Below are 27,099 nucleotides of genomic sequence, written 5' to 3' on the forward strand. Positions count from 1 at the left end.
GCTTCAATGTCTGGACCAAAACCCACAAATGCAGGGGCTTCCCTTTGTCTTCTATGAGAGGAAAATGCTTGGCATTCACAATGGGAAATATCTGCACTTTGCATGGAACATTCCCTTCTCATAGGAAAGGAAGTCCTTAGCATGCAGAACTTGGTAAGCTGCCACCATTTGTATGTTTATCAAGAATTGAAAAATGTCATTACTACTATTCAGAACAGGCCCAGCCTTCTAAGACATAAAGAACTTTAAAATAAATGAGAATTGTACAAGAAGACAATCATACTATCCAATTTGACGAGAAGCTCCTGACAGTACTTCAGGATCAGAATCTGGGAATCCTAGACCTCTATGACTAAAGAAAAACATTGAGGTTCTCACCTTTTCTGTAGGACTAAGTACATATACTAGAGAACTCTACATATGATCCTGCAAATGTTACACATTCATTATTTATTGTATGGAACATGACAATGAAAGTTTATTGTCATACTTAAATCTAACATGTTAAATCTCTTCTGGTTTTTTTTCTCCTAGAGGTAGAAAAACAGTTGCAGCAGGAGTATTGCTAGGTTGGAGGTCCCAATCTTTTTCTAAGTGCCCCCCAAGGGTTTCTGGGTAATAAATCTGGGGGAAATTGAATTGGGCAGTGATCTAGGTTTTGAATGGGTCTAAATGAAGGGAAATTGAATTTCTTTGGAGCAGGATATGTTAGGAAATTAGGGATGAATGAAAGGAAGAGGAACTGATTTGGACGGTGATCTGGGGTGGGATATAAATTAACTGAAGAATGTATCTGGGGTGATTTGGATGGGAAATTAGTCTACTTGCCTTATGTGACTTTTAAATTCTAAATGTGCATCTGTACATATAAATTAAAATATGGAAATGTCATGCAAATATGTGTCTACAGGCTCATGCCCCAAACCTCTTAAGTACCTAGCAATGCCCCTGAGTTCCAGGAAGGCGATTTAAGCAGAAAAAGCAGTTAGAGGGCCAAGGGTTCAGCAGAACCCACCCACTCTCATCCCTTTGCTGAAAGTCACAGCTTCCCAAGGCTGCTTTTGATAAACATTATGATTAAAAAAAGTTGCAAGAATATACACACAGTGCTTTCTTGGGTAAAAAATGAGGTGCCGGTGCTCATATCTTGATAAAAGAATCACAGGTACCAACACAAAAGAGCCGCTATGGGCAACAAAAAAAGAGAGGTGTTGGTACTCCGTATCGGTGAGTACCATCACACTAAAAAGCACTGGATACATGTAACCACAGCGCATACCTAGTTTGAGCCATAGCTAACCATTCATTTAGTCATGTTTAAATTATATATACACTATACTTCAAGTTAATATCATTCCAAAGGAGTCAACATTAGCCCATTTGGTAAGAGTGACTCACCTTCATAAACGGCTGCAAAACCTTTTCCTACCCAGTTACTGCTGCTACGGAACTCTATCCACATTCTGCTGTCACTAGACGTGAGGACATCTGGGAGCTTGTCACCACAGAATCTGCCTAAAAGAACAGCAAGAACATTTTAGGGTCTCCTCCTCGAGACCAAATCCTGCCATTTAACGTAAGTAATCTTAGGGCCAAACTACACTCGATAGAGGCAGACTCCTGTCTTTAAGTAAGGGTCTGCCCCAATCATGTGTAGAGTAAGGTGGAATTGAGAGTGCAACTTAAAATCCTGACTGTTGCTCCCCCCCCAGCCTCTCCTCAGTTGTTTCTCCCCTAGTTGGTTTCTGATATCAGAGCCCAGCTAAGGGGAAAGATGGGGAAGGAGTGGATGTGGGGAATGCAGTCGCAGCATATGAGGGGGGTGCCAGCACTGCACCACCCTCCTGGCCACTGCTACTCAGGATGGGGGAAGGCAGGGATCAGGATGGAGGAGGGCAAGACAGTGGCAGAAGAGTACCAGTTTGGGGGTGGCAGGCACAGATGCTTGCTGGCCACCATCACCAAACCAAATCCTCTCCTGTACACATGACTGGGGCAGACCCATGCTGCAGTACAGGGAGAGATCGGAGGCAGTGCCATTCCATCAGCTGTGCTGACAGATCAGCTTCACTGAACTCCTCCGTGCCACAATCCATCACCTAGCAGCAGTGATACCACTGGGATGCAGCGTTTAGAGATGGGAAGTAAGTCTGCTCCATTCACTCTGCTAAGATATCAACTCCTTTTGGCTCCTCCTTTCCTTGAACTGTTTTCACCCCAGCTGGTCTGGTGGTTGAATTTGCTTTTTCCTTTTCCCTCTCCATCCCTTTTCCTTTTGTATGGTATCTTTTAGATTGTAAGCCTGAGGGTAGAGTCTTTCCGGTTCTTACTCTGGGAGTCTTTTTGCCTGAAGAGCAGCGTAAAATTGTGTAGTAGGTTATATATAAGTTGGCTTACCAGTTTCAGTAAGGGTAGTGCTTAGGGTCAGCCCCTTCGATGAACATATAGGATCACAGTCTGAATAAAGGGTTTTGTGTGTGTGTGTGTAATCTTGCACATGAACATTAAGTATTAACAAAAAGCTACCATATTTTTGACATGTACTTCTGTACTTTGGAAAGTAGCTAGAGAATGGTAGCAACATGAAACTCATATCCAAAGTGTTTTCACAATGCAGTTGTCATTCATTCAATACGAAAGCTCTTTCCCTAATAGGAAGAATTTCATGTTTAAGCCTATCAAGTTAGTCACCTGTTCCTTCCTGTTATAAATATTTTTCTTCTTTCCTCCTCCTTTCCTGATCCTTTAGTCCTTCCTCCAGCTTCCACTCTTCTTCCACCTCTTCTTTATTTTTGCATTGAGTGACAGCTCAGAAAACTTATTATATAGGGCACACAGATTGCATCCTATTGTGGATCTGGGAATTCCTGAATAATGTCGAGCATGCATGTGTTATCATGGGTCACAGGACATCAGATCCCAAGACAAGAACTGATTTATAAAATGTCATGTGAGAATTACAAAATTTATTTATTTAAAGGTTTTGTATCCTGCTTACTGTCACAATGTTGACCATTGAACCGCACTGTCACTGAGTCTGTTTTCCATCAAGTCTGAAAAACTGTAGCTAGGGGGAGTTATGTCTTTGCCCAGTCTGGGAACGGACAGCCAAGGCCATTGCTATGGTAACCATCGCGATAGACTGGGAAAAGTTCTAGCAGCTATCTGTGTTAAGCTGAGTCTTCTGTGTATTGCCTCTGAACTGAGAGGTTGTCTTTTGTGTTTACCTTTGGAGAGAGATGTACCAGAAGGGGGGTGACTGAAGAAACTCTACATGTATTTACTCTTAAGCCTTTGGCCGTAATGTCTTAATAAAGACTCTTAACATGATCTAATGCTCTGAAGAAGTTTCTTGCTCAACTTAACTCCAACGTAATGTATGCTGTTTCACGCAACAACGCACACACGTCAACAGGGTTATGGGCCCAGCACGCTTCCGCTGCGCATTACACGGGAGTAAGTTGCTGGTCTGAACGGCAGACGGAGTTCCAGAGGGCAGCTTGATTGATTGTACCAGACAGAGGTGAGCAACATGGCTGTAAACCTGTCTGGGGAAGGCTTGCCAATGGAAAGATTGACGGAAAAGAATTATGGCAGCTGGAAGCCGAGGATGCGGGTTTTGCTGATAAAAGAGGATTTATGGGACATTATAGATGGACCCCCTCCAGCGGTACTGACCGCGCCCTGGACGCGTAGAGATCAGAAGGTGCAAGCTTTTATACTTCTGGCTCTATCTGACTCTCAACTGCTACACGTGAGAGATGTTACAAACGCCAAACAGATGTGGGACGTGTTGGAGGCCCTACATGTGCAACAGACTGCGGGATCTAGATTGTGTTTGGCACGGAAGCTTTACCAGATGCGCTTCACGGGTGAGTGCGAAATGAGTGAGCATCTCACAGAATTCAGATGTTTGCTGAGCTGACGGACCGAGGCATCGAACACTCTGAACTTCAGAAGACCTATTTGATCCTGGCTTCACTCGATGGGACTTGGAATAATATGGTCATGGCTTTCGAAGCCATGCCTGACGGAGGTCTGAACGTTGCGTTTATTGAGGAAAAGCTGACCCAGGAATGGCAGCGGAGACAAGAGGCGAAAAGTGCTGAGGAAAAGCAAAGAGCCAAGCTGAAAGAAGAAAGCAGCAGCAGACAGGAAAACAAGCAAGAACAGCAACGGCTGAAGGCTTGTTATGCCTGTGGGGCTCGTGGGCATCTTCAAAGAGACGGTGCAGTCAAGCGCAACTCCAGAGACGGAGGTTTGAAGCAGGGAAGTGTGAACTTTGTTTGTAAACAGAAGTCTCAAGATTTAGGACCTGTTGACTGGATTGTTGACAGCGGGGCAAGCCATATATTAATCAAAGACAGAAGTTTGTTTTACACTTCAGAAGACGTGCCAGGATTTTGTGCAACTAGCTGATGGATCGCAAAAGATTATGGAAGCCTGAGGTCTGGTGAGATTTGACAAGTTGGGAATACTGTCAGATTGTTTGTTTGTACCAGAACTGAATCATAACATGTTGTCTGTGAGAAAACTGGTGAGTTGTGATTTTTCAGTCTTGTTTCACAAAGACCAATGTTATGTAATGAGGGGAGATCAAGTGTGTTTGCAGGGAAGCCTTAATGATTCACAGTTTGTAATAAAGAGCAGTCAAGCAGGGTGTGCTGTGTTAAACGCTGAGGCACAGGTACATCAGGGCTGCGTCCATGAATGGCATCAAAGGCTGGGGCATGCAAACTTTGACACGATTAAGAAAACCCCAATGTACAGTGAAGACATGCATTTAAGAGATTGTGGACAGTTAATGGATTGTGATGCATGTCATAAAGCTAAAATGACTATTGCACCAATAAACCGGGAGGCTGAAAGAACCACAACAGCTCCCTACCAGCTAGTTCATGTTGATTTATCAGGGCCAATAAATGCTTCACGAGGAGGTGCAAGATTCTTTATGGTACTGGTTGATGATTTTACGAGATATACTCATCTTTATTTGCTGAAGCAGAAAAGTGAAGCAGAGCAAAAGCTGAAACTGTTCATTAAGAGAATCGAAACTCAACATGGCACCACAGTGGGGGCTATACGCTCGGACCGGGGGGGGAATTCATGAGTAAAACATTGAGTGACTTCCTTGAGAGTAAGGGAATAAAACAGAATTTCACTGCCCCATACAGCCCATTTTCCAATGGAACTGCAGAGAGAAAAAACAGGGTGCTTCAGGAAGCAATGAGAGCCATGCTGATGGATTGCAGTTTAGGGAATTCTTTTTGGGCAGAAGCAATTCTTTATGCAAATTACATTCACAATAGGGTATTACACAGTGCTCTTGGAATGTCTCCTTATGAGAAAATCACTGGCAGAAAACCAAAAATACAACACATTCAAAAATTCGGGGCAAGATGCTGGATCCACATTCCACAGGGAAAAAGGAGGGGCAAGCTTGCACCGAGGGCGCAGCAAGGTTTTGTTTTGGGATTTCAGAATGCATATTTCAGAGTTTGGTGTCCAGAAACACAGCAGTTAATTCTGAGCAGAAGCATTAAAGTCTCAGAAAAACCTTGGGATCAAAGGGAAACAGTCATTCTTACAGGGTCAGATGACACACAATCACAAACATTTAAGCCAAATCCAGACATAAAGGTGGAGGGCACACATATTCCTCTCAGGGATGCGTTAAATGAGCTCATTTGTGGGAAACGTAGATCGAAGAAACGCAAGGCTGAGGAAATGGAATCTCCTGCGCAGGCTGTGCCAAGTACCAGCTCAAGTGGGGGGGATGGAAGAGCAGACGCTCTAGTGCCTTTAAGACGTTCTACAAGATCAAATATAGGCAAACCGCCAGAAAGATTCACTGTGGGATTAGTGACCAGTCCTGGAATGCACAAACTGGTTGAAATGGATCCTGACACGTTATATATGACATGTGTTCAGCCAAAGTTTGATTGAATAAAGTGTTAGCTAAATGTACAGAGATGTTCTGAATTGTACTGCAATGTAAGCTGTATTGCAAGATGTATTGGAGAAATGTATTGTTGTTATTGTTGTAATGAGTTACAGACATGATGGGAAAAAGGGGGAATTGTTGACCATTGAACCGCACTGTCACTGAGTCTGTTTTCCATCAAGTCTGAAAAACTGTAGCTAGGGGGAGTTATGTCTTTGCCCAGTCTGGGAACGGACAGCCAAGGCCGTTGCTATGGTAACCATCGCGATAGACTGGGAAAAGTTCTAGCAGCTATCTGTGTTAAGCTGAGTCTTCTGTGTATTGCCTCTGAACTGAGAGGTTGTCTTCTGTGTTTACCTTTGGAGAGAGATGTACCAGAAGGGGGGTGACTGAAGAAACTCTACATGTATTTACTCTTTTTTTTTTTTTTCAATAATTTTTATTCAGATTTTCATAAAACATACAAAACAAAATCATAAAACATTCAATGACAAAAAACAAAATCAAAAATAGTTAAACAAAAAGAAAAAAAGAAAAAAAAAACAAAAATAAAAAATAAAGAGTAAAATATTGACTTCCCATTTGTCAAAGATCAAATCAGTTATAAGTCTATAATATATAACAATCCTGTCTCTTAAGTCATATTATAAAATCACTTTCCTCCAGTAGTTATCTTACTTAATCATCAAATCTCATAAACATTACTTTATTCTTTCCACAAAAAGTCAAAGAGAGGTTTCAATTCTTTAAGAAATATATCTATCAATTTTTTTTTTCCAGATAAGCATATCGATTAATCCATCTCATTGCTAATTATGATAATCTTATTGTCATAACCATAGTCAAAATAAACATTTCAATTAATCCATCACATCAGAATCTGTTAGGTTCAGTAATTTCAGTAGCCATTGTTCTATTATCTCTATTAGTTCCATTTTCCATCTTCCATCTTCAGTAGTCTTGTTAAGTCCAGTAATTTCAATATCCAATCTTCCATTATCAGTATTCCATAATAATCTTGCTGTCAAAGCCATAGTCATATAGTAAGAGTCTGATGGGAATTACCTCTATCCCAAATATTTTCTTGCCATCCATTCTGAATAGGTTGCTGAAATACTGCTGTAAAATCATATCTCTGTTCTTTTTTTCAAAATACACTGGGTCATCTCTTAAAAGTTTTTCCATTGTCACATGGCTGCAGTTAATTCCATAGATTTTCTCTATATTGGGCTCCATCACATCATTCCAGTCGAAAAGATAATCCATGCCATTGATAACTTTATCTCTAGAATCTTCATTAATTTCTTCAGAGATAACATTGAGTTCCAAACAATAGATTTTATTTCTAAAGTCCATAGACTCCAAATCTTGTTCCTGTTCCACGTTTGTTCCAATCTCCGGGATCTCCTCTCTCACAGGGACCCCTATTCCAGTCTCCAGGGTCTCCTCTCTCACAGGGACCCCTGTTCCAATCTCCGGGGTCTCCTCTCTCACAGGGACCCCTTCCAGGGTCACCTCTCTCACAGGGACCCTTATATCTTTAATCTCCTGCTTCATTTTACTCAATTCAATTTTCATTATCTCAATCTCATCCATTATTTTCTGAAACATAGTTATTTCCAGATTCTCAGCCACTTTCTTAATTGCCATTTTAAAAGAAAAATATAGGAAAACCACTTCTTATTTCAGCAACAATTGGGTTAATACTCCAAACTTGGTGACATCACAGTATAAACAGAGCAGACAGCCTTATCTCTCCAATAGTTAAGTAAACAAAATGCAGTTCCCAGGATCGAAACAATTAATGGCAATCGTCAAGAAACAGATTCGTCAAAATAAAATAGACCAAAAAGAGAGTAGTCTCAAAACAGTATAATATTTTTCAAAATAAAAATCTGGAATAGAAATCCCTCTTCTGTGTATATCTTTAGAATGCAAATCCAGGACAGCTTTTTGCAACAAAAACAGAGATAAGCTATTAATTAGTGCGTAGCAGAGAGAAGTTACGGCTCCCCAGTGAGATGTCAAAAACCGATCAATCTGGCAAATCTCTTTTAAACAGCAACAATTTAAGTCAAGTAAAAGAAAAATATAGAAAGAAGGGTGCTTGCCTGTTAGTGCGTTCTCTCTTAGAAGATAAGGTGAACGTTCGCTTTATCAGATAGAGCTTGCTGTTGAAAATCCGTCCCACCTTCGTCGGCTGGACCTCGTCCCATAAATTAATGAGATCTGGTCGTCCCAACAAAAATAGGCTTTGAGGTTAATCTCTTCGTTTCTCCCTACCCGGGAGAAGTTTAATCAGTCAAAAAAAAAGAAAAAACTGACTGATATATCTGAATAAGCTTCTTTTGAGGCAGGAGCCCGTCTCAAAAGCAGGCACAGGCTAAGTCACCCTTCCCGGAAGTCCCTACATGTATTTACTCTTAAGCCTTTGACTCTTAACATGATCTAATGCTCTGAAGAAGTTTCTTGCTCAACTTAACTCCAACGTAATGTATGCTGTTTCATGCAACAACGCACACACGTCAACACACAAGTGACCTAGAAGTGGTTTACACGTTAAGAACATAAAAATTTGGGGCAAAGCAAACTAGAATGTCCAGAAGATATTTTTTATAAATCTTATATCTTTGTGAAGTAGAAATCACACAGATGGATACGCAAGTAATAAACAACAGATACTAACATATAGACATGTCACATGTATGCTAAATCAGTATCACATGATAGATGTCCAGATCTACCTAAACTTAAAGCTTTCTGCTCTGAAATTAAACCCTGCAACAATTTATAGCAGATGTCTGGCTGCAAGAAGCAAGATATCAAAACACAGCACAGGCATCTCAGTGTTCACTGATGACAAAAGATTTGTGCCTCATTGTCTGTTTTTAAAGCTGGTTCTTCTCCACATTAGTACGTGCTTAAGCTGACCTCCATTCCACTCTGGATTTTTCATTTCACTGTCTTTTCACGTAGCATTTACTTAGGGCCACTTCACATTTTACAGAATTACTGGGTGCTCCATGTGTTTACTGGGTCTACCTGAAGTTTATCCGGCAATGTGCAAGAGAAAGACATTCCTTTCTTCTACCCCAAACTCATCGGCACATAGGCTTGATAAAGGAGATGGAACCAATTACTCATGGCTACCCATGGTATTCATTCATAGAGGAAAAAAGGAGTCTCTCTCTCTCTCATTCACTGCAGGGAAAAAAGGCGAACAGCACTCTCATGGTATATACTACAAATGTTGTATGATGTTACACTCCTAACTTACACCCAGTTGAATGAGTAAACTGTAGACCATTTTAATTTTGCTATTGTTTCTATGTCCCAGTTATTCAAAATTGATCACAGTAGAGGTTTCATACCAAGCAGAGGTGATTTTCTCCAGTAGCCATCCCGTACTTCAATATAGTCATACCAGCAGAGGCTGCTCTTATAAAGGTCCATTGTAGTGAAGTTTAAAACAATCTGCAGTGGAAAAGAAGCATGTATGTGATACAATTGATTTGGTTTCTGCTCTGAACCAGAATAAAGGTATCCCTATGCTGGCTGTAAACACAATGGCCAATGTTAGAATTATTAACATCTGAATAGTAATGTCACATTCTCTCTGTTTTTCTATGAAAGGGAACAGGGCTGAAACAAAGATAACCATCTGTCTAGGCATTTAGAGCTTAGCTGCCTAGGGCCCAGATTCCCAGACTGTGGGGAGTACCCTCTGTTCTGCAAATAACTAAACAGGGAGTGCTTTCCTTTCCCCATCACCTAAGGATTACATGAACTCAATATCCCGTTGGAAAAGATTCTTAGTGATCCACATTAATTTCCAAGGGTTCCCTGATTTATTGAAGGATAGGAGCCAGAGCTGTCCTCTTGTAATGCCAATGTTGGATTGGTGCCCAAATCAACAAATCCTTGCCTGCAGCAGTGTGCTCAGTGATGCAGCTAGGGCTGGGCCTCAGGGCTGAAATTTGGGGCCTGGCAGCCCAGCAGAACCCCAGATGATCACCCAGGGAGCAGCAGGTGATGGGAGCTGGTACTGACACACCAAGGCCCAATGGGGCTGTTGCTGGCCACCAAAGCATTATTTCGTTTTATTTTTCAAACATTTTATAGTCAAGGGGCAGCCGGGCAGCCATGGACACAATTTCAGATGCTTGTTTTTATTTTATTTTTACCTTTAAAATGTATTATTCTTTTCTACAATAGTCCTTATTCCCAAGCAAATGTGTTTACCCTCAGGGCAGAAGAAGCATTCCATTTTATTGCTGTAGTCATGATGGCAGTATCATTTAAGTGAGTTTAAACTATGAAATTGTACTTGCTCAGACTAGTTACTTTTTTAAAATCAGGGTTGGCAAACAGTTTTTTTTTACGTCTCAGCCCTAAATCAATAATGTAGAAGTAGTTGGTGGCAGTAGGGGAGGACAAAAGAAAAGTTGTGTCCTCACAATTGAATATGCATATGGTTGTCTAAAGCCCTCTCACCCTAGTAGTCCAGGGTCTAAAACAGGGTTCGACAGCATGACATCTGTGGGCACACATGTATCCACAGAGACCTTTCCTAGCTCCCTTAAGGTTTCCCCACCTGCCCCTCCTTCCACTGAAACTATGTTTGAAAGAAGCATTCTACTGTCGCCAATAGAATAGGTGTGTGGACAGTTTCTCCAGTTTGTAAATCTGGCCATAGGTCCAAAAAGGCTGGTGACCCCGGTCTAAAGTTTCCTGGCTGCACCACTTAACTGTGCTCAATAATCTCTATATGCTCACCTATGTGACTGATAATTGACGATGTATTGAGGGAGCTGACAAGATGAGAGTAGATTTAGAATGGGGATAAACAAAAGAGATTTTATTCAACAAAGTCTTACTAAGAGTAGATCCAGTGAAATTAATGAACCTAAGTTGTCATGTCTATTAACTTTAGTGAGCTTACTCCGAGTAGTGCTAGCATTGAATAGCATCCACTAATACAAACTTTTAGCATGAATGTGCAGGAAGCATAGTCCAGAGAACCGCCTTTGTACCAAATCTGCCATGTGGAGAGCCAGGGATCTGTAGATACCATATGGTTTTGTTCTGTCTAACTATAGGCTAAGCTGTTGTTATAAGTAATTAAAGTGTCCTTGAACATGACAGAAATTAGTGATGAAGGAGTTAGTTTGGCATCTTTACAAGAATATTTGTAACTATTTTACTAATTACTCTCTCCCAAAACCCAACTTCCACATAAGATGGATCTGCAGAAGTGCCCTTTGACAAACAGTTGCAGGTTGTAACATACGTCACATTCATTCTCCTTTGACTTTAACATTAATTAGATCAAGCATGTCCTGGTCCAGATCCTGCCTTATTATCATTGGCTTTTCAGCCACCAAGGGGAACATTGATTATAAACAGGCTAGTGCTCATCAGTTAATATTAATACTGCCAAAACTGAATCTAAACAAATAAGATTTTTTATTGTTTATTTATTGAATGTATATCCTGCCCTTCCTCCTGAAGGAGCCCAGGGTGACAAACATAAACAAAACAATTAATAACCAGTTAATAACATTCCAAAACACAGTTAAAATATTGTAAAACATAGTGAAAATATAAAACACAGCTTAAAAACATCTTTTCATCAGTAATCTGTTAGAATTGCTTAATATGTTTTTAATAATGTTTTAACCCTTTTTTAAAGTTTTTTTTTTTAAAAAAATGTTTTTAATGCTGTTTTGTTTTAATGTATTTTAAGATCTGTTTTTATGATGTTTTAACGTGTTTTTAGCGCTTTGTTTGCCACCATGGGCTCCTGCTGGGAGGAAGGGCGGGATACAAATTAAATAATAAATAAATAAATAATCTTCAGGTTGCCAGGAACAGTCCCCTTCAGTCATCAAATGCCTGAACAAACAGAAATGTTTTCAAATTCCTCCTGAAAGTTAATAGTGATGGAGACAGATGCGCCTGAGGAGAAAATTCTACAAATGGGGAGCCACTACTGAAATGTTATTATTATATCATCATCATCATTTAAATTTATATCCTGCTCTTCCTCCCAAAGGAGTCCAGGGCAGCAAACAAGCAATAAAACAACAAAAACCACTGCAATACAGATGCAGACTGAGCTAAAGTTCTGTACTTAAAAGGCACCAAAAAGTTAAGAGATGGTTTTGCACTGTCTTCAGTGGATGAAGCCACAGCAACTGCCTGGCACATGCCGCACACACACACACACGCACACACCATACTCACTAAAAGGAAGGCTGCATCTAGTAAGAGATTTGCCATAAAGCAGGGACAGGGAACCTACCATCCTTCAGATGTTGTTGGACTTCAGTTCCCATCAGCCCTAGCCAGAATGGCCAATGGTCAGCAATGATGGGAGTTGTAGCCCAACATCTGGATGACCACAGGTTCTCCAACCCTGACACAAAGGAAGGTCCCAGATACTATGTAATAGGTGCAGGCTGAGTATCCATGATTAAAGACAGCACGGCAATGAAGACTTTAACTAAAAAAGTTGAAGTGTAAAACCTCTTCCTAAACTAGTCACTGAATGGAAAGAAATGAAAGGGCAACTGCTTTGCTTGGTGCTTATATGAATCTGCCAGTATCAGAGGAAAGCTACACACTCATATCATTCTGTTTATTTCATGATGCCAACTAAAGGCATGGAAGAAGAAAAATCCATCTTCAAATCTCACTTTAGCTATCAACTCACTTTAGCTTTAGAGATGCATATCTGCACTACCATACAGGATTGTTGTACGCATTATTTTAGAAATGTGAAGCATTTGAGATCAGAAAGGAATATAGAAATGCTTGGTATTATTAGCATCATCTGTTACTGCTGCTGGTTCACTAATAGACATTAGCCCATTTGTGTCTCACACACACATTTCCCTAAGCAGGTGAGGATAAAGTCATAAAAGTGGTAAATGGCAAGATCTTCAAAAGCACTGGATCTCATTTCATTCAACATCTCAGTGTAAGTTTGATATATGTGGGCCAGTTGTGGGATCTCTCCCTGAGGAGGGAGTGTCTGGTGGAGACACCTGTATCCTGGGGATAATAACCATGGAACGTCCACTGCAGCCCATGCCATGTGAAGCACATGGATGGAGAGTACACAGCATGCCATCATATATAATTTCACATTCTGAAGGGTTTATTAGGAAGACTCCTTGCAGTTTGCAAGAAGTTCGTGGCAGGGGCTAAGGTGCGGAAACTCATCGCTTTTTAAATTATAATTTGAGCTTTTTCCTGAAGCCTGGGAGTGAGGGAAGGCATTTGTTTTTAGGTCCCTGTGTTGAGGCCTGTTGCACTGACTCATATTATAGTACAATTCTTTAGCTCCGTGTCACACAGTCAAGTCTAGGAGAGGTACCAGATTCCTCTTATTCCTATGAGGGCCCTGCATTAGTGCAAGGAGAAGGTAAAAGATTTCTTCCCATTCTTAATGAAAGCATTAATAACTCTGTGGAAAGGACAAATGTCCTATTGCTATGGTGGCAAGAAAAAGCATATTGGATTGCTTCAGCATAGTGGGGGAGGTAGAAAACAAAAAGAAATGGGTGGTAACATTTTCCTCAACTAGTATTATTCATTCATTCATTCATTCATTCATTCATTCATCATTAAATTTATATCCCACCCTTCCTCCCAGAAGCAGCCCAGAGTATCCTCAGATGAAATTAGTGGGTGAGGTGACGGAGAATTCCCTTCTTCATCTCTCAAAAAGCAGGAAGAAGGGAGGGGGAGCTTTCAAAATTTCAAACTTTGGGAAGAAAAGGATAATCCACAAAAAACATGAAGATTCAGGGAGTTACCTGCAAGTCTTAACTGAATCAACTGATGATATATGACAGGGGAAGGGGCAGTTATCTTTGCCTTAACAACTTTGTTTGATTGCCAAACTGAGTCCTCTTGAGAATACTATCAAGGACATCATTTCAAATTTCAGCTGGGATGAGGGGTAAGAGAGTTTCAGCAATGCTGAAATGCAAACTGTAGACCAAAATGTCTGAACTGCAAAAAAACAGTGCATTTTAAGAGCATGAGTGATGATTTTTCTTTTCTTTAAAAAAACACCCTCAAAATAGAGTAGTGTTATCAATGTAGGAGGCAAAGGAGGTGGGGGGGGGTTAAGCAAAGGGATTTGTCTACATGCGATCTGACAGTTTCATCCCTTATTGTACCTAAGTGGCATTCCTGCAGAGAAAGGAACTGTTAATTTCTTGATTAAGACCCCTCCGCAGTAATGTGAATCTGGAATGTTCGTCTTGTTAGTCATGATGAACATAACAGATTGCATCCATTAATAACACATATTTTTAGATAGTGACATACTGCTAAAATAGCACTTGACACAAAAACATTTCACTTTACCTCAGAATTTATGTACTATGTTCTCATTTATATAGGTACATGTCTACTATGTTCTGATAACATATGCTGGGTCATTTCAATAGACGAACAGCAGCTGCTATGTATTAACCACCTTTTACGGATGAAAGAATGAGTTTACATGAGTGTCTGGTTAAGAATTCCCTGTGTTACACAGAACTGCACAGCAGTCAAGAATTAAACAGCAACCAGCATAAAAGACAATCCTTGAACTGCCTTGTATGGTTAAAAAAGTGTTAATTTGCATATTTTAGAATTAAGATAACTGATCTCTCAAAGATTGGTAAATATGTTCTACTTCTATAATGTCAGCTGAATCTAATATAATGAATCTAATCTGAATCGTTTTGAGGGGGGGACAGGGGACCTAAAATGTTAGAAAGCAATAGAAGTTTCCTCTTACAAACTAGGTGTTTTAGGTGTGAAGCTTTAAAATTTGGCTTAAATTGACATGTAATGCAATTACAATATAAATTGATCTGCAATGCAAATATAAAACTTACACTGGTTACAATACGCATGCAACTTCTTTTCCACATCCTGTCTCACATTAACATGTGTCACAAGTAGCACAAACATCTCAATGTTGTATTTAAGCCCATGTGATTTTTTTGTTATTGTTGATTAAAAAAAACACCTTTACAACCAGATCCTGGACTCATTTATTCAAAATAAAGTCTAATTAAATTCAGCTGATATTGCAGGGATTCCTCTCCTTAAAGGGAAGCATGAGGTGTGCAAAAGTAAAACATAATCTCCAAATGGGGCAAGAAGTGGACAAAACACAAAAATTAGAACTGTGCATTTGTGGCTTTACACACATGTTGGAGGGGGTGAGGGGCAGCCTGGGAAGGCTATTATCAAGTTCCAGAATGGATGGAATATGGATCATCATGTCTAAGATTTAATGTGCAATGAATTCGTTGTCTTTCATCAATCCCTCCCCCCCCATATGCCCCCTGTTTTACATTGTCATCAGTTGGGCAGGTGATGAAAAAGTCCTTGGATTCACTAATGAGAGCCAATAAACTGAGACTGAATCCTGACAAGAGGGAGGCACTGTGGGTAAGTGGTTCCTGTGTCTGAAAATTATGAATGGGGTTGCACTCCCCCAGAATGAACAGGTACATCATTTGGGGGCACTCCTGCACTCAGCATAGTCACTCAAGGTCCAGATGACTTCAGTGACAAGGAGTGTCTTTTTCCAGATTAGAAGGTTAGGCAGCTACAGCTGTTCCTGGATATGGATAGGGATAGCCTGGTATCCATGAACAGCATCTGGTGTGAAGGCTGAACTGGAACTAGAGCTGGAGCCCAGAAGATCTGGAACTGAGCCAGGGAGTTCCATAGCAGAATCCTAGCAAGATGGAGGCACTGTGGGTTGGAGGTTCCTGAGTTCAAATAATTGGTCAATTGCCTGCTTTGGATGGGGTCGTACTCCCTCTGAAAGAGCAGGTTCATAGTCTGGGGGTGCTACTGAATCCATCCTTGTTGCTAGAGGCCCAGGTGACCTCAATGGCTGGGAGTGCCTTTTACCAGTTCTGGTTGGTAAGACAGCTGCAGCTGTTTCTGGACTGGGATAGCCGGACCACTGTTACCCATGCACTGATAACCTCTAGGCTGGATTACTGTAATGTGCTCTATGGGGGGGCTGCCCTTGATGTTGCTCTGGAAGCTGCAGCTGGTGCAAAATGTAATGGCGCGACTGCTCACTGGCACAGGGTATAGCCAACGTGTCACCCCACTGCTGAAATAATTGCACTGGCTGCCCATTAACTACCAGGTCAAGTTCAAGGTTCTGGTTTTGGTGTACAAAGCCTTATGAAGCCTGGGACCAGGATACATGAAAGATAGTCTTACTCCTTATATACCCAGTCGATTACTACACTCTGTAGGTGAGGGCCTACTGCAGATACCATCTTATGAGGAGGTCCGTTCCACACAAGAGAGGAAACGGATCTTTAGTGTAGTGGCACCTACCCTTTGGAATCCCCTCCCCTTAAATATTAGACAGGCGCTATCTGTGTTCTCTTTTTGGCACCTACTGAAGACCTTCCTCTTTCAACAAACCTTTTAAGTAGAAACCTTATCCCAGTCTGCATCTGTGATGGATTGCTTTTTAAGATGTTTTTAATGTTTTTTTAAAAAAAGATGTTTTTAAAGATGTTAAAGATTTTGAAGTCTGTTTTTAAGATATTTTAGAGTGTTTTTAGTGTTTTGTTTGCCGCCCTGGGCTCCTTTTAGGAGGAAGAGCGGAAATAAATTTAATAAATAATAATAATTAAATAATAGCAGAAATAAGGAGACTGGAGCAAAAGAGTTGGTCATTAATGAGCTCAAAAGGGAGCTTTTAAACTAGTAAAGATTCAGGAGCTTGTGAGGCTTATATAGTCATTGCCAGCTCCTCTTCTACCTGGTCCTCTGTTGAGTCATTGTTTGCAGCTAAGTCCTCTCTCTAATACAATCTTCCTCTTGACTAGACCCCTGGTGATCAAGCTGTCTTGCAGTCAAAAAGGTGTTCCTCCTCAACTCTGGGCTTCTCATCAGGTCTGTTGTTGCCTTTGTCCAGAACTGCTGCCAGTTCTCATCAGGACTCTATCCCCAAACCCAGGGCAATTGATTCTGGCCAGGCACAACTGTGCCTCCCTTCCCAGGGCTGAGTAGACCAACAACAACCCTGTAAGATAGGTAGACTGCCACCACCCCTTAAATGTGATCACCTACTCTGGGCCAAGAGGAAACCCAAAGTGCCAGAAATAGACCTGCCACGGATTCCAGAAGACAAGAGCCTAAGATATACTCCTTGTCTTGGAGCCTTTAGGCGAAATACCCAATTATACGGTAGTCTGTGGCTAATTGGCCAAGGTGCTGGATTCAGAGCCAATTTCCCCTGAAATGAACACACACTGGTAAATAAGAGGTTGCTTTATTAAAATAAAATACAAGTGCAAAAAGTATGGCAGTAAAATAGTTCCTTAAACCAAACACCCCCAAGGAGCTTGGTTAAAATACAGAGAGTTTAAATCACAAATAAAAGTAACAAAGCTGTCTAGCCTAATCTATACTCATGACAGAGGTAAACCCGCAGAGTAACATTGTGGTTCCACATTTCCCCAGACATGTATAGCCTGGATAGCAGATGGAAGATGGAACCCCAACATCAGGTAGCACCAAAGAACATTGGGGAACAAAAACCTACAGTCTGGGTCCTATTCTTATGGGAAAATGCCCAGCAACAGCCAGGAATTAATTAGCCAGTCAAGGGGCTTTCTGATGATGAAATCTTCTGGAGCTTTCGCGTCTAACAGTCACACACTCACCAACCTTCCCAGGTCTATGGCCTTGAAGTACCAGTCCCAAGCTGATAAGCAGGTGTTCTTGCTTACTGCTTAATTAACTGACAATCTCATGGCCTCTCAGAGGCCCCATTTCAGGCAAGATATCCCCCCTCCCAATTCCTTGCCACAAAACCATTTTAGAAACCACACATTCTTGACAGCCTTCACTTCTGTGGCTCAGTGGCAGGGGGTGGGGGAATGAGGGAGAATCAGGAAAACTCGGGATAGGATTATGGGGTGTCTCCAGTGAAGTACTACTGAAACAGGTCTCTTCAGACTGCCTTTGGACTATTGCAGATTCCTCCAGGTCTTCAGCTACAGTGGGGATCTCTGTGGCACTCCCATCCATTTCTTTTGAAGATATGTTCCCACGGTCTGGGTCAGATGGGATTGTAATGTTTGGTGGCAATGGTCCATGCTCTGGTCCTTTTTTAAAAAAAATGTGAGTCTGTCCTTGAAAGTGACTCAGAAGCTTCAGTCAGTGCAATATGTGACTGCCAGTGCTCTGACGGGGACAGCCAGGAGGGATCAACTTACACCAATCCTCAAACTGCCCTGGCAGCCTATTTTCTTCTGAGCCCAACTCTAAGCGGGTAAAAGGCACTCCTAGCCCCCAAAGACAACTGCACTTCCAGCGACAGAGCTGGATCAAGGAGTACCTCCAAACTACACACCTGCTGCTCAGGGAGAGTGCAAACCCATCCAGGGCAGGCAACCTACCAACTTCCCAGACTCAGGAATCACTCACTGAATCCATCTTGTCAGGATTCAGACTCAGTTTACTAGCTTTCAACCAGCCCATCCAGATACTGGTCTATTTCATCCAGATACTGGTCTAGGGCTTCTCAGCCATTCCAGATCCAGATGTTACAGAGAAATAAAATTGGGTATTCTTAGTGTACTGATGACACCTTGTTCCAAATCTCCCAATGACTGCTCCCAATAAGCTCATGTAGATGCTAAGTAGCACTGGAGACAGTATAGTGCCCTGTGGCACCCCAACTCAAGAGCCAAGGGGCTGAAAAACATTAACCCAGTGCTACCTTCTGGAACTAGCTACTAGCCATGATGGCTATGTTGTACCTCCGTAGTCGAAGGCAGCATGCTTCTGAATATCAGTTGCTAGAAGCTGCAGGCCAGCTTGCGGGCTTCCCATGGGCATCTGGTTGGCCACTGAAAGAACAGGATGCTGGACTAGATGGGCCATTGTCATGATCCAGAAGGCTCTTCTTATGTTTTTAACTGTCCCTGGAGATAAGATTGGCACCATTGCAGCACAGTGCCCCCGATGCCCATCTCCCATAAACAGTCCAGGAGGATACCATGGTCAATGGCATCAAAAGCCAATGAGAGATCTAGAAAGATCAATAGGGTCACACTCCCCTTGTCCCTCTCCCGATAAGGGTCATCCATCATCATCACTATGCCAAAGCTTGGAAAAGTTACTTTTTTGAACTACAACTCCCATCAGCCCCAGCCAGCATGTTCACTGGATTGGGCTGATGGGAGCTGTAGTTCAAAAAAGTAACTTTTCCAAGCTCTGCTATGGACACACACACTTAGTCCTCAAAGTGCCCAGCAAGCAACTCACAGATGGTCTCTGAGATGTCCCTGGCTCCATCCACTGTTATAGGTATCAACAGCCCATGGACCATCCACTGAGTATTACTCAAGTACATGATGTAAGCAGTTCAGCAGGCCCTCTTCACTGCTTTCACTGCCATGCAGTAGGCACAATTATGTGATCTAACACATTTGGCCATCTTGACAGCAAGATTTTCATCATCTGCTCTCTAGTCGTCATCCTATTTAACTGCACATAGTTCTTCAGCATACCAGAGAGCCAAATGTGTTCCACAGCATCAGAGAGGAAACTCAAGAGTGATCTTATCTATGGCTCTCTGCATTTCACCATTCCACACTGAGACAAGGGCCTAGGCAGGATTGCCATTCAGGAATCTATTGGAATCTCTGTGGGTAGACCATCTTAACCAGTCCCGCACCCTTACCATTCATCCAAACTTCACCAGGAGTGGCCTACCATGACAACAGGGTCTTTGAACTACTCCCCCCATTTCCAGACCATCAACCTTGTCACCAGGGACAAAAACCAAGTTGAGGATGTATCCCACACTATGCATCGGACTGATGACCACTTGAGACAGCCCGATGGTTGCCATGGAGGCCGTGAAGTCTTGAGTCATTCCAGTAAAAGCAGCTTCAGCATAGACAATGGTCCTAGGGTCTCCACCATTATGCCAAAGACCACCTTTGCCAGTTTAGTAAGCCAGCAGACCAGCAGTATCTCCAATCTGTCTCTTTGCCCTGACACCAGGTGCAGGCCCTCAAGGCCAGCCATCGTATAGAGAGGTCTACTGGTGAATAAGATAGTAGATTTATGGACCACAGCAACACACACTCCTTTGACCATCCAGTCTATGTTGGTGCTGCACCAAGTACCTAGGTGGGCAAAGCTAGGCAAGAGCCACTCCGCCAAGCTCACATGCCTAGGTCTTGATGATAAATGGGACTTCCTCATCTTCACCTTTTTCTAAACCTAGGTTCATGAGCTGACCAGCCCCACAATGCACCAGGAAGCTGACCAGCCTGATTCTCCCCTAAGATAGCACTGCATCATCAGGGAGAACAGACAGACAAATGCCATCAACATCAGATGGATGGAATTAATCTCCTCCCTTCCATGTCTCTTCTCTTCCACCTTCCAAGTCCTCTCCCATCTCACTTGCTCAGAGATCTAAGAATGGGGGACAAGGAGGGTGAGCAGGCAAGCTAGGAAAGCACACCCTCATTATTACAAAGGAGGGTCACCCCCATTTCCTTGGCATAGGGTGCCATGGCTGCTATTCCTTCTCTCCCTTGCAGCCTCCCAGACCTGCTTCAGAGGATCTGCAGTAAATAGTATGCACAGCAGCAAAAACAAAAACACTCCACTACTGCTGCCTTCCCTTCCTCATCTAATGCACTACTGGCTGCCAAGTGGGGCATTAGGAAAAACAGGTGGACCTTGACCTGCAGCTGTTAAGAAATGACTAGGGTGGGCTGAGGTGCTCTTGTAGCATCCTACTCATCCATTGACTAAGGTAGGAGTCAGGAATCGTTCTTCAGATAGAGGGCTGCATTCCCTTCTGAGCAACTTTGTGGGGGTCACATGCCAATAATGGGCAAGCGCTGAGGCAAAAGTGGGCAGAGCAACAAGTGTAAATTTTACCCTTGTACACTAGGCTACTAAAAAAGTACCACACAACCCTCTCTATACTCCATACAGGCAAGCAAGAGGCATTATCAGCGTTGAAGGACACATTCTAGCCAGGCAAAAACACTCAAGGACAGAGCAAAGGAGCCTGGGAAGAGAGGGTGTGGCTGAAGTCAATGTGTATGTAGCCTGGGAAAGGGTCCAGAAGCTCAGACAGAGAGGCCTGGAGGGCCACATTTGGCCCCTAGGCCAGAGGTTCCCCACCTGTGGGCCAAGACAACATATGCACACTGGGGATATACTGTAACATTTTGTTGCTGGTCCCACAAATGTGTTTTTAATAACAATCCCTTGTGAAAGCACACACTGTTCACCAAATGAATGATTTCAGAACTGCTGCTTCAATTGACCACAACCTAAAGCGGTACAGTAAAATAAAGGCACTGAATAGCTTGGCTAGTGCAGTTTTGCTTTAAGACTGAACAGACCAGATTTTGAACATTTGCTATAAAAGAACTGTTTACTACTGTGCAGTAAAAGCAATTTCATACTGCATCTGTATTCTCCCCTCTGGCAGCTACTTTGCCAGCTGTAATGTGCCATCTGTATCTGTGTTAGAATCTTCCATTTTCATTAGTTGAAACAAGGAAATATAACACTGATACATGGACAATGAGCCCCAAATATCCTTAAGTGGTGTCTGAGTACACATCAGATGTACATGGAACTCAATTAAATCACATAGTACTGAATATTTGCAAACATTTTGATTTTCTATTGGAACACTTGCAACAATGGAAGCAAGTCCATACCTACTAAAAATAAGTTAGTCTCAAAATGTGCATCACAGATTTGTCTTTTTTAAAATCCAGGACATATTTTCTTCTTTTATTTAACAGATTCGTAAACAATCTAGTAGGATATTACTTGGAAAAAACTTACACTGAGAGCTAGTGCATATATTATTGCCTTCATACTGAGGGAGTTTATGGAATCAATCTCTCTGCTACTGATATCCTTCATGGTACTCGTTTCTTCTCATTGCCATAGTTTCTTGAAGCTGTCTGTGTGTGTGAGGGAGAGAGACGGAGTGCAAAACAGATGTGATGTGAATCTGTGAATGGATCTCCCAAAGCTTTGTTCTTATTATTGTTATCATCATCATTTTGAAGAATGCAGCCTCTTCCTGCTCTAGTTAAGAGACCAAAGTGTAGGAGGACTGAGATGGCAGAAATATCTTTGCAAATGCCTATGCCCAATAAGTACAAAAGCCTGATTCTGAGAATATATCTTGAATGCGTTAAAAGAAATAACTCCTTTCAGTCTAACAGATTCAGCAGATAAGGTGGGCTGTGAGATTTGCCTGCCTTTAATACTTTCCTTACTATATAGCTGTTTTTGCAATATAGGAATAGGCGAGATTTACTATTTGCTACAGAGGTGGAGAAACCTGCTTCTACAGTAAACCCAATGGTGGTTGCCAGGCCCAACTCTTTAGGTGTCTGTGGCTACTGGTGCCAGTGGTGATCTGGTAATTTTTCTATTCTTGCTCATGGGTATACCACTGACATTAATGTGCTTTATTCCCAATATCTTTTGTCTAGACCTGGAATCCAAATATTTAGGGAAAGAAATGGGCTGCAATCCAGTGCAGTTAAACTGAAGTAACTGGGATTTAAGTACTCAGCTGTGAGCAGGATTGTCATACAGCCACATTCCAACAAGCATGTTCAAGCCCATTGAAATCAATGGATTTCAGCATGCTTAACATTTTGTTGGGCTGCTGAGTTAATGTTTTCACTAAAACGTGATATACTTGGAAATTGTTTGTTTAAACCTCTCATAAATGTAAAGCTGGAGAAATTCTGAGTCGTAGTCATTTTTATGGTGAGCAGTAAATATGGAATGATGTCTTATTTAATCAAATTATGTGCCAGGCTTCATTCTTTTGAGGGTAGAACTAGTTATTTCAAAACTTGCATTCTATTGTATCTAAATCTGCTACATTAACATCATTTCTCTTAAATGCAAGCACAGTTGCATAATTGTCTAAATTACCTGAACTGAAGGAAACAACTTATAGAGGTCACATCTGTTCTTTCAAGACTAATTTCAAACTGCTTTGTCTCGCTGAGACTGTAAATGACAGACAGCCTTAATGAAACACTAATTATTACATTTCTTTCCATTATGATATGGAAATGAAACAAGCCAGCAAAGTAATATGGTCACTCTGAAGAGAGAGATAAAAAGAGATGTAGCACACTGGACACAGAGTCTTACAATATACTGAAATCTTCAATTGCAAGCATTCTTTTTTTCCTGTGGTAACATTACATTAACTGTAGTTTAGAATAAACATTTAACTTCCATTTTGCAACTCAGCAGACACAGAAGAACTGGAGACAAGACAGATCAACAGTTCAAGAGGACAGGATGGCTGCAAGTCCCCAGAGGTAAACAATCAATGAACATTTGTCAGCAAAACTGAGAAATTAATGGTTACATAAGGAAATTCAGAAGCAGCAATGCTGACTCATGCAGAATAATGAATCACACATTTTCACTGTTGGAACAAAAAAAACCCATAACACATTATGGAAAGGGATAATGCAACATAATATGTATTCAGAATTGTTTTTAACAAAACTGTACTTACAAAAGTGGAGAAAATTTAAAGTTAATGCAAATTCTTTACATAAAATGATGGTGAAAATAGCTATGCCATTTTGATTTGGTGTCATATCAAAGAGAAGAATTTTGCATCTCTAGGAAAGCTAGGAGAGCCAGTGTGGTGTAACGGTTAGAGTGTTGGACTACGACCTGGGAGACCAGGGTTTGAATCCCCACGTAGCCATGAAGCTCACTGGGTGACCTTGGGCCAGTCACTGCCTCTCAGTCTCAGAGGAAGGCAATGGTAAACCCCCTCTGAACACTGCTTACCATGAAAACCCTATTCATAGGGTCACCATAAGTTGGGATTGACTTGAAGACAGTCCATTCAGGAAAGCTAGAGTCTCGATATTTGAAAGTTGTGGATAGTGCAGATGCAAAAATATTTGTATCTTTTTATATAGCTTAATAGTGTTCAGCATATCATGCAGTCATGCTTTCAAGGTGTGCTTTTTGTTTTATTTAGAACTAATGACATACTTCAAAAAAAGAAAAAGTGACAGTTTTGTGATTAGAAAGAAATGTCCTAAAACCACAATATATTATACAAGGGCAGGCTATTTGATTCTATTTAACAAATGAACTGAATATACTGTGAATAGAGAAGATACAGTGTAACCTGCTTTTGAGACTGTATCAATGTGCACAAAGACCAGCATAAATAGTATTAATATCTCATGATCATGATTACAGTTTTATCTTGCCTTTATTCCATTGGGTTCAAGGTGGTATACATGGTTCCCTCCATCTTTTATTCTCAGAACCCTCTCAGCCTAACAAACCTAGGCTGAGAGAGAATGAGTGGTCCAATATCACCCAGCAAGCTTCATGGTTTTGCAGGGGTTTGAACCTCATCTAAGTCAAATGTTCTAGGCACTACATCCTAACCTGGCTTTATCAATAAATAATGCCTCCTTGCCTTTTCAGACTTGTCTAATAATTTCCCTCAAGTTTTCTCTCTAGTAGAATCCTAATATGCATGTTTACTGATAGGTATTCAGAGCCAGTGCGTTGTACTGGCTAGAATGTTAGACTAGGATTGGGGAGACCCAGTTTCAAATCCGTACTCACCCATAGAGCTAACTGGGTGACTTTCTGTAAATCACTTTCTCATGGCCTAAGTTACTTTGTTGTGAGATTAAGAAGGGGTAGGAGAGAACACTTACCAGAGAAGCTTGGAAGAAGGAATGGAGATAAAGGTAATAAATAAAATACATTCCCACTGTTGTGTTTAGGATTGTAGAGTAAGTCATTTGATCACATTTTATTTATCAGTCTCATGCAACACTTTACTTTGCTCTCAAGTAGGGGTCAACATTATTACAAACCAGAGGCAGGGAACCTCAGGCCCAAGAGCCAAATGTGGCCTTCCTGGCCTCTTTATCCAGTACTAAGGACACTCCCTAGGTCATAGCCGTTCCACTGGCCATACCCCTCACCACCCTTGCTCTATACCCTCCTCAAGTGCTTTTGACAGCCTGGAATGTGCCCTTGACCTGAAATGATGCATCATGCTTGCCTGAATGGAGAAGTATGTGTGTGAGGGGAGTGTATAGAAATCTCAAGACCTTTGCCTGGGTGAAATTTAGCCTACTGCACAAAGATAAGAATCACATTGATTGCTCCATTCACTTTTGCCTCTAACCTCACCCACCACTGTTGTGTATTACCCCTACCCCACCCCAGGTTGCCCATAAGGGAAGAGAACCTTCAGGCTGAAAAAGGCTCCCCACCCATTAGAAACACTCCTAAGGAGGAATAGTCAGAATATGGCCAAGATTGTATCTCATCCCAGTCTGGATGGGTTTTTCAATATGAAACCTCAGAAGATTAGGACCACAGACTCATTGTCAGATGAAGCTTCAGAGATGAATGGATTTGCACTGCTAACAAAAGCCAAAGACAAATGGATGACTGTACAGTTCAAAAGCTTTATCTCATTAACCCACTCTCAAAGCCACTCAAGCACTCGTGGAGCTTTAAAGTGGAGTTTTCAACCAAAGTGTTTTAACTTTGTGTGGGATTCCAGTTTTGGGGGAGGGGGTGTTGCAGTATTTATATTGCCTTTGTTGTCAAGGTTTTATGTTTTATTTTTAAATGTTTTTCATACCTCTTTACTGAAAGCCACCCAAAGAACTTTATGTTATGGGGCAGCATATAAATGTCATAAATAAATAAAGTAAATGTGAAGCTTTAACATTTAAAAATCCCAAATGATCAGGAGAAACTTGAACAATAAAATTAAGTTTTATTTGTCTGCAGGAGCAAAGAGCTGACCCTTGGGAATTATAGCAAAGTACCTTCTCTCCAGGCGTCACTGAAATTCTCCATATGCAGTGTGTGTATGAAGGATAGCCATTTGGAAACCCTGGAGAGGAAAAGTTGCCTGTAGATTCTTGTAGAGTTTCACCACATGCTGAAAGAAATGAGATATTATAGAAATTGAGGGTTGCCTGATGAGGTACAAAGAAATTGTGACTCTTCTTCTTTACAGTGAATAATTAACAGCAGAGGGAGAATTACATGGTGTCAACATGATGATGCTTTATGCAATGCAGTATTTTTGAAACAATCTGACAAGGATGTTGTGTTCTATCCAAAATATTATTTCTGTGTACTTTCCCCTTACTTGAAATCAAATCAGAATTACAGCAGTCCTTAAAAGGTCACTGCTGACCATCAGGCAAGAAAATGGAGCAAACAGCCTTATTTTTCCACAGAAATAATATATAGAAAAATCACAACAGAAATATAAGAAGTGAGGCAATTGTTTTAATGCTGAAAATTAACCAGTATTTTAATCTATTACATGCTTACTTCAGGATTCAAGTTAGATGAGTTTTATTTAAAACAGAAAATATTTTTAGAGATTAGCAAAAATGTCTTGTGGCAATACTAATAAACCAAAGCAAATATAGCAACCCATGACATTTATTTTACTGTTATACCTATGCTGTTCTGTTACTATGTTTTCTACTTACCTGCCTATCATGGTAATTTGTTTTTTTCTGTTTCCCTCCCCAATGACTTTCAGTAAAAACTGGTGCCCTTATCTGCCAGTAAAGCTCATTCACTTTTGACTCTTACATGATTGTGAATTATCTCTATGACTTTGAAATCAACTTGTTGTTTCTCCTGTTGATTCAGTAGTATGAGCTGAAGAATTGCCTTTAGAAACTATTTCCTCACCACTGCTAATATCAACATCATGCTAATATATTCTATGGCACATACATTTTAAGGCAATTAAAATGCCATCTGCCTATTCATTGACGGCTATAAACATCAACATTTGTTAGAACCGACAATAAATATTTTTGTTGCTAAAATCATATCTTGCTCATCATATGGTGCAGCATTCTAGTGTGGCTCTAACAGAGATGAATTAGATATAATAAAAAAACTATGTGTGCACTATCTAGAGTTCCACATCATACACCTGGTACATTGCTTAGAACTGAAATAGGTCTCTCTTCATTAAAAGCATACATGCATAAATCCATGCTTCTGTACTAGAAAAAACTCTCACT

General features: G+C 41.2%; 1 protein-coding gene across 4 annotated transcripts in view; it reads right to left on the reverse strand.

The window, feature by feature from the left end:
• Positions 1-27,099, reverse strand: part of TLL1 (tolloid like 1) — a 201,179-nt gene that overhangs the window by 43,357 nt on the left and 130,723 nt on the right. For all 4 annotated transcript variants that reach the window (XM_061584205.1, XM_061584202.1, XM_061584203.1 and 1 more), the window contains 3 exons: positions 25,870-25,985; positions 9,316-9,418; positions 1,399-1,515 (listed from right to left, as the gene is read on the reverse strand). In XM_061584205.1, coding sequence (XP_061440189.1) covers positions 1,399-1,515; positions 9,316-9,418; positions 25,870-25,985 — 336 coding nt within the window. The remainder of the gene's footprint in view (positions 1-1,398; positions 1,516-9,315; positions 9,419-25,869; positions 25,986-27,099) is intronic.

This window comes from Rhineura floridana, chromosome 9, assembly GCF_030035675.1.
Source record: "Rhineura floridana isolate rRhiFlo1 chromosome 9, rRhiFlo1.hap2, whole genome shotgun sequence".
Lineage (NCBI taxonomy): Eukaryota > Metazoa > Chordata > Lepidosauria > Squamata > Rhineuridae > Rhineura > Rhineura floridana.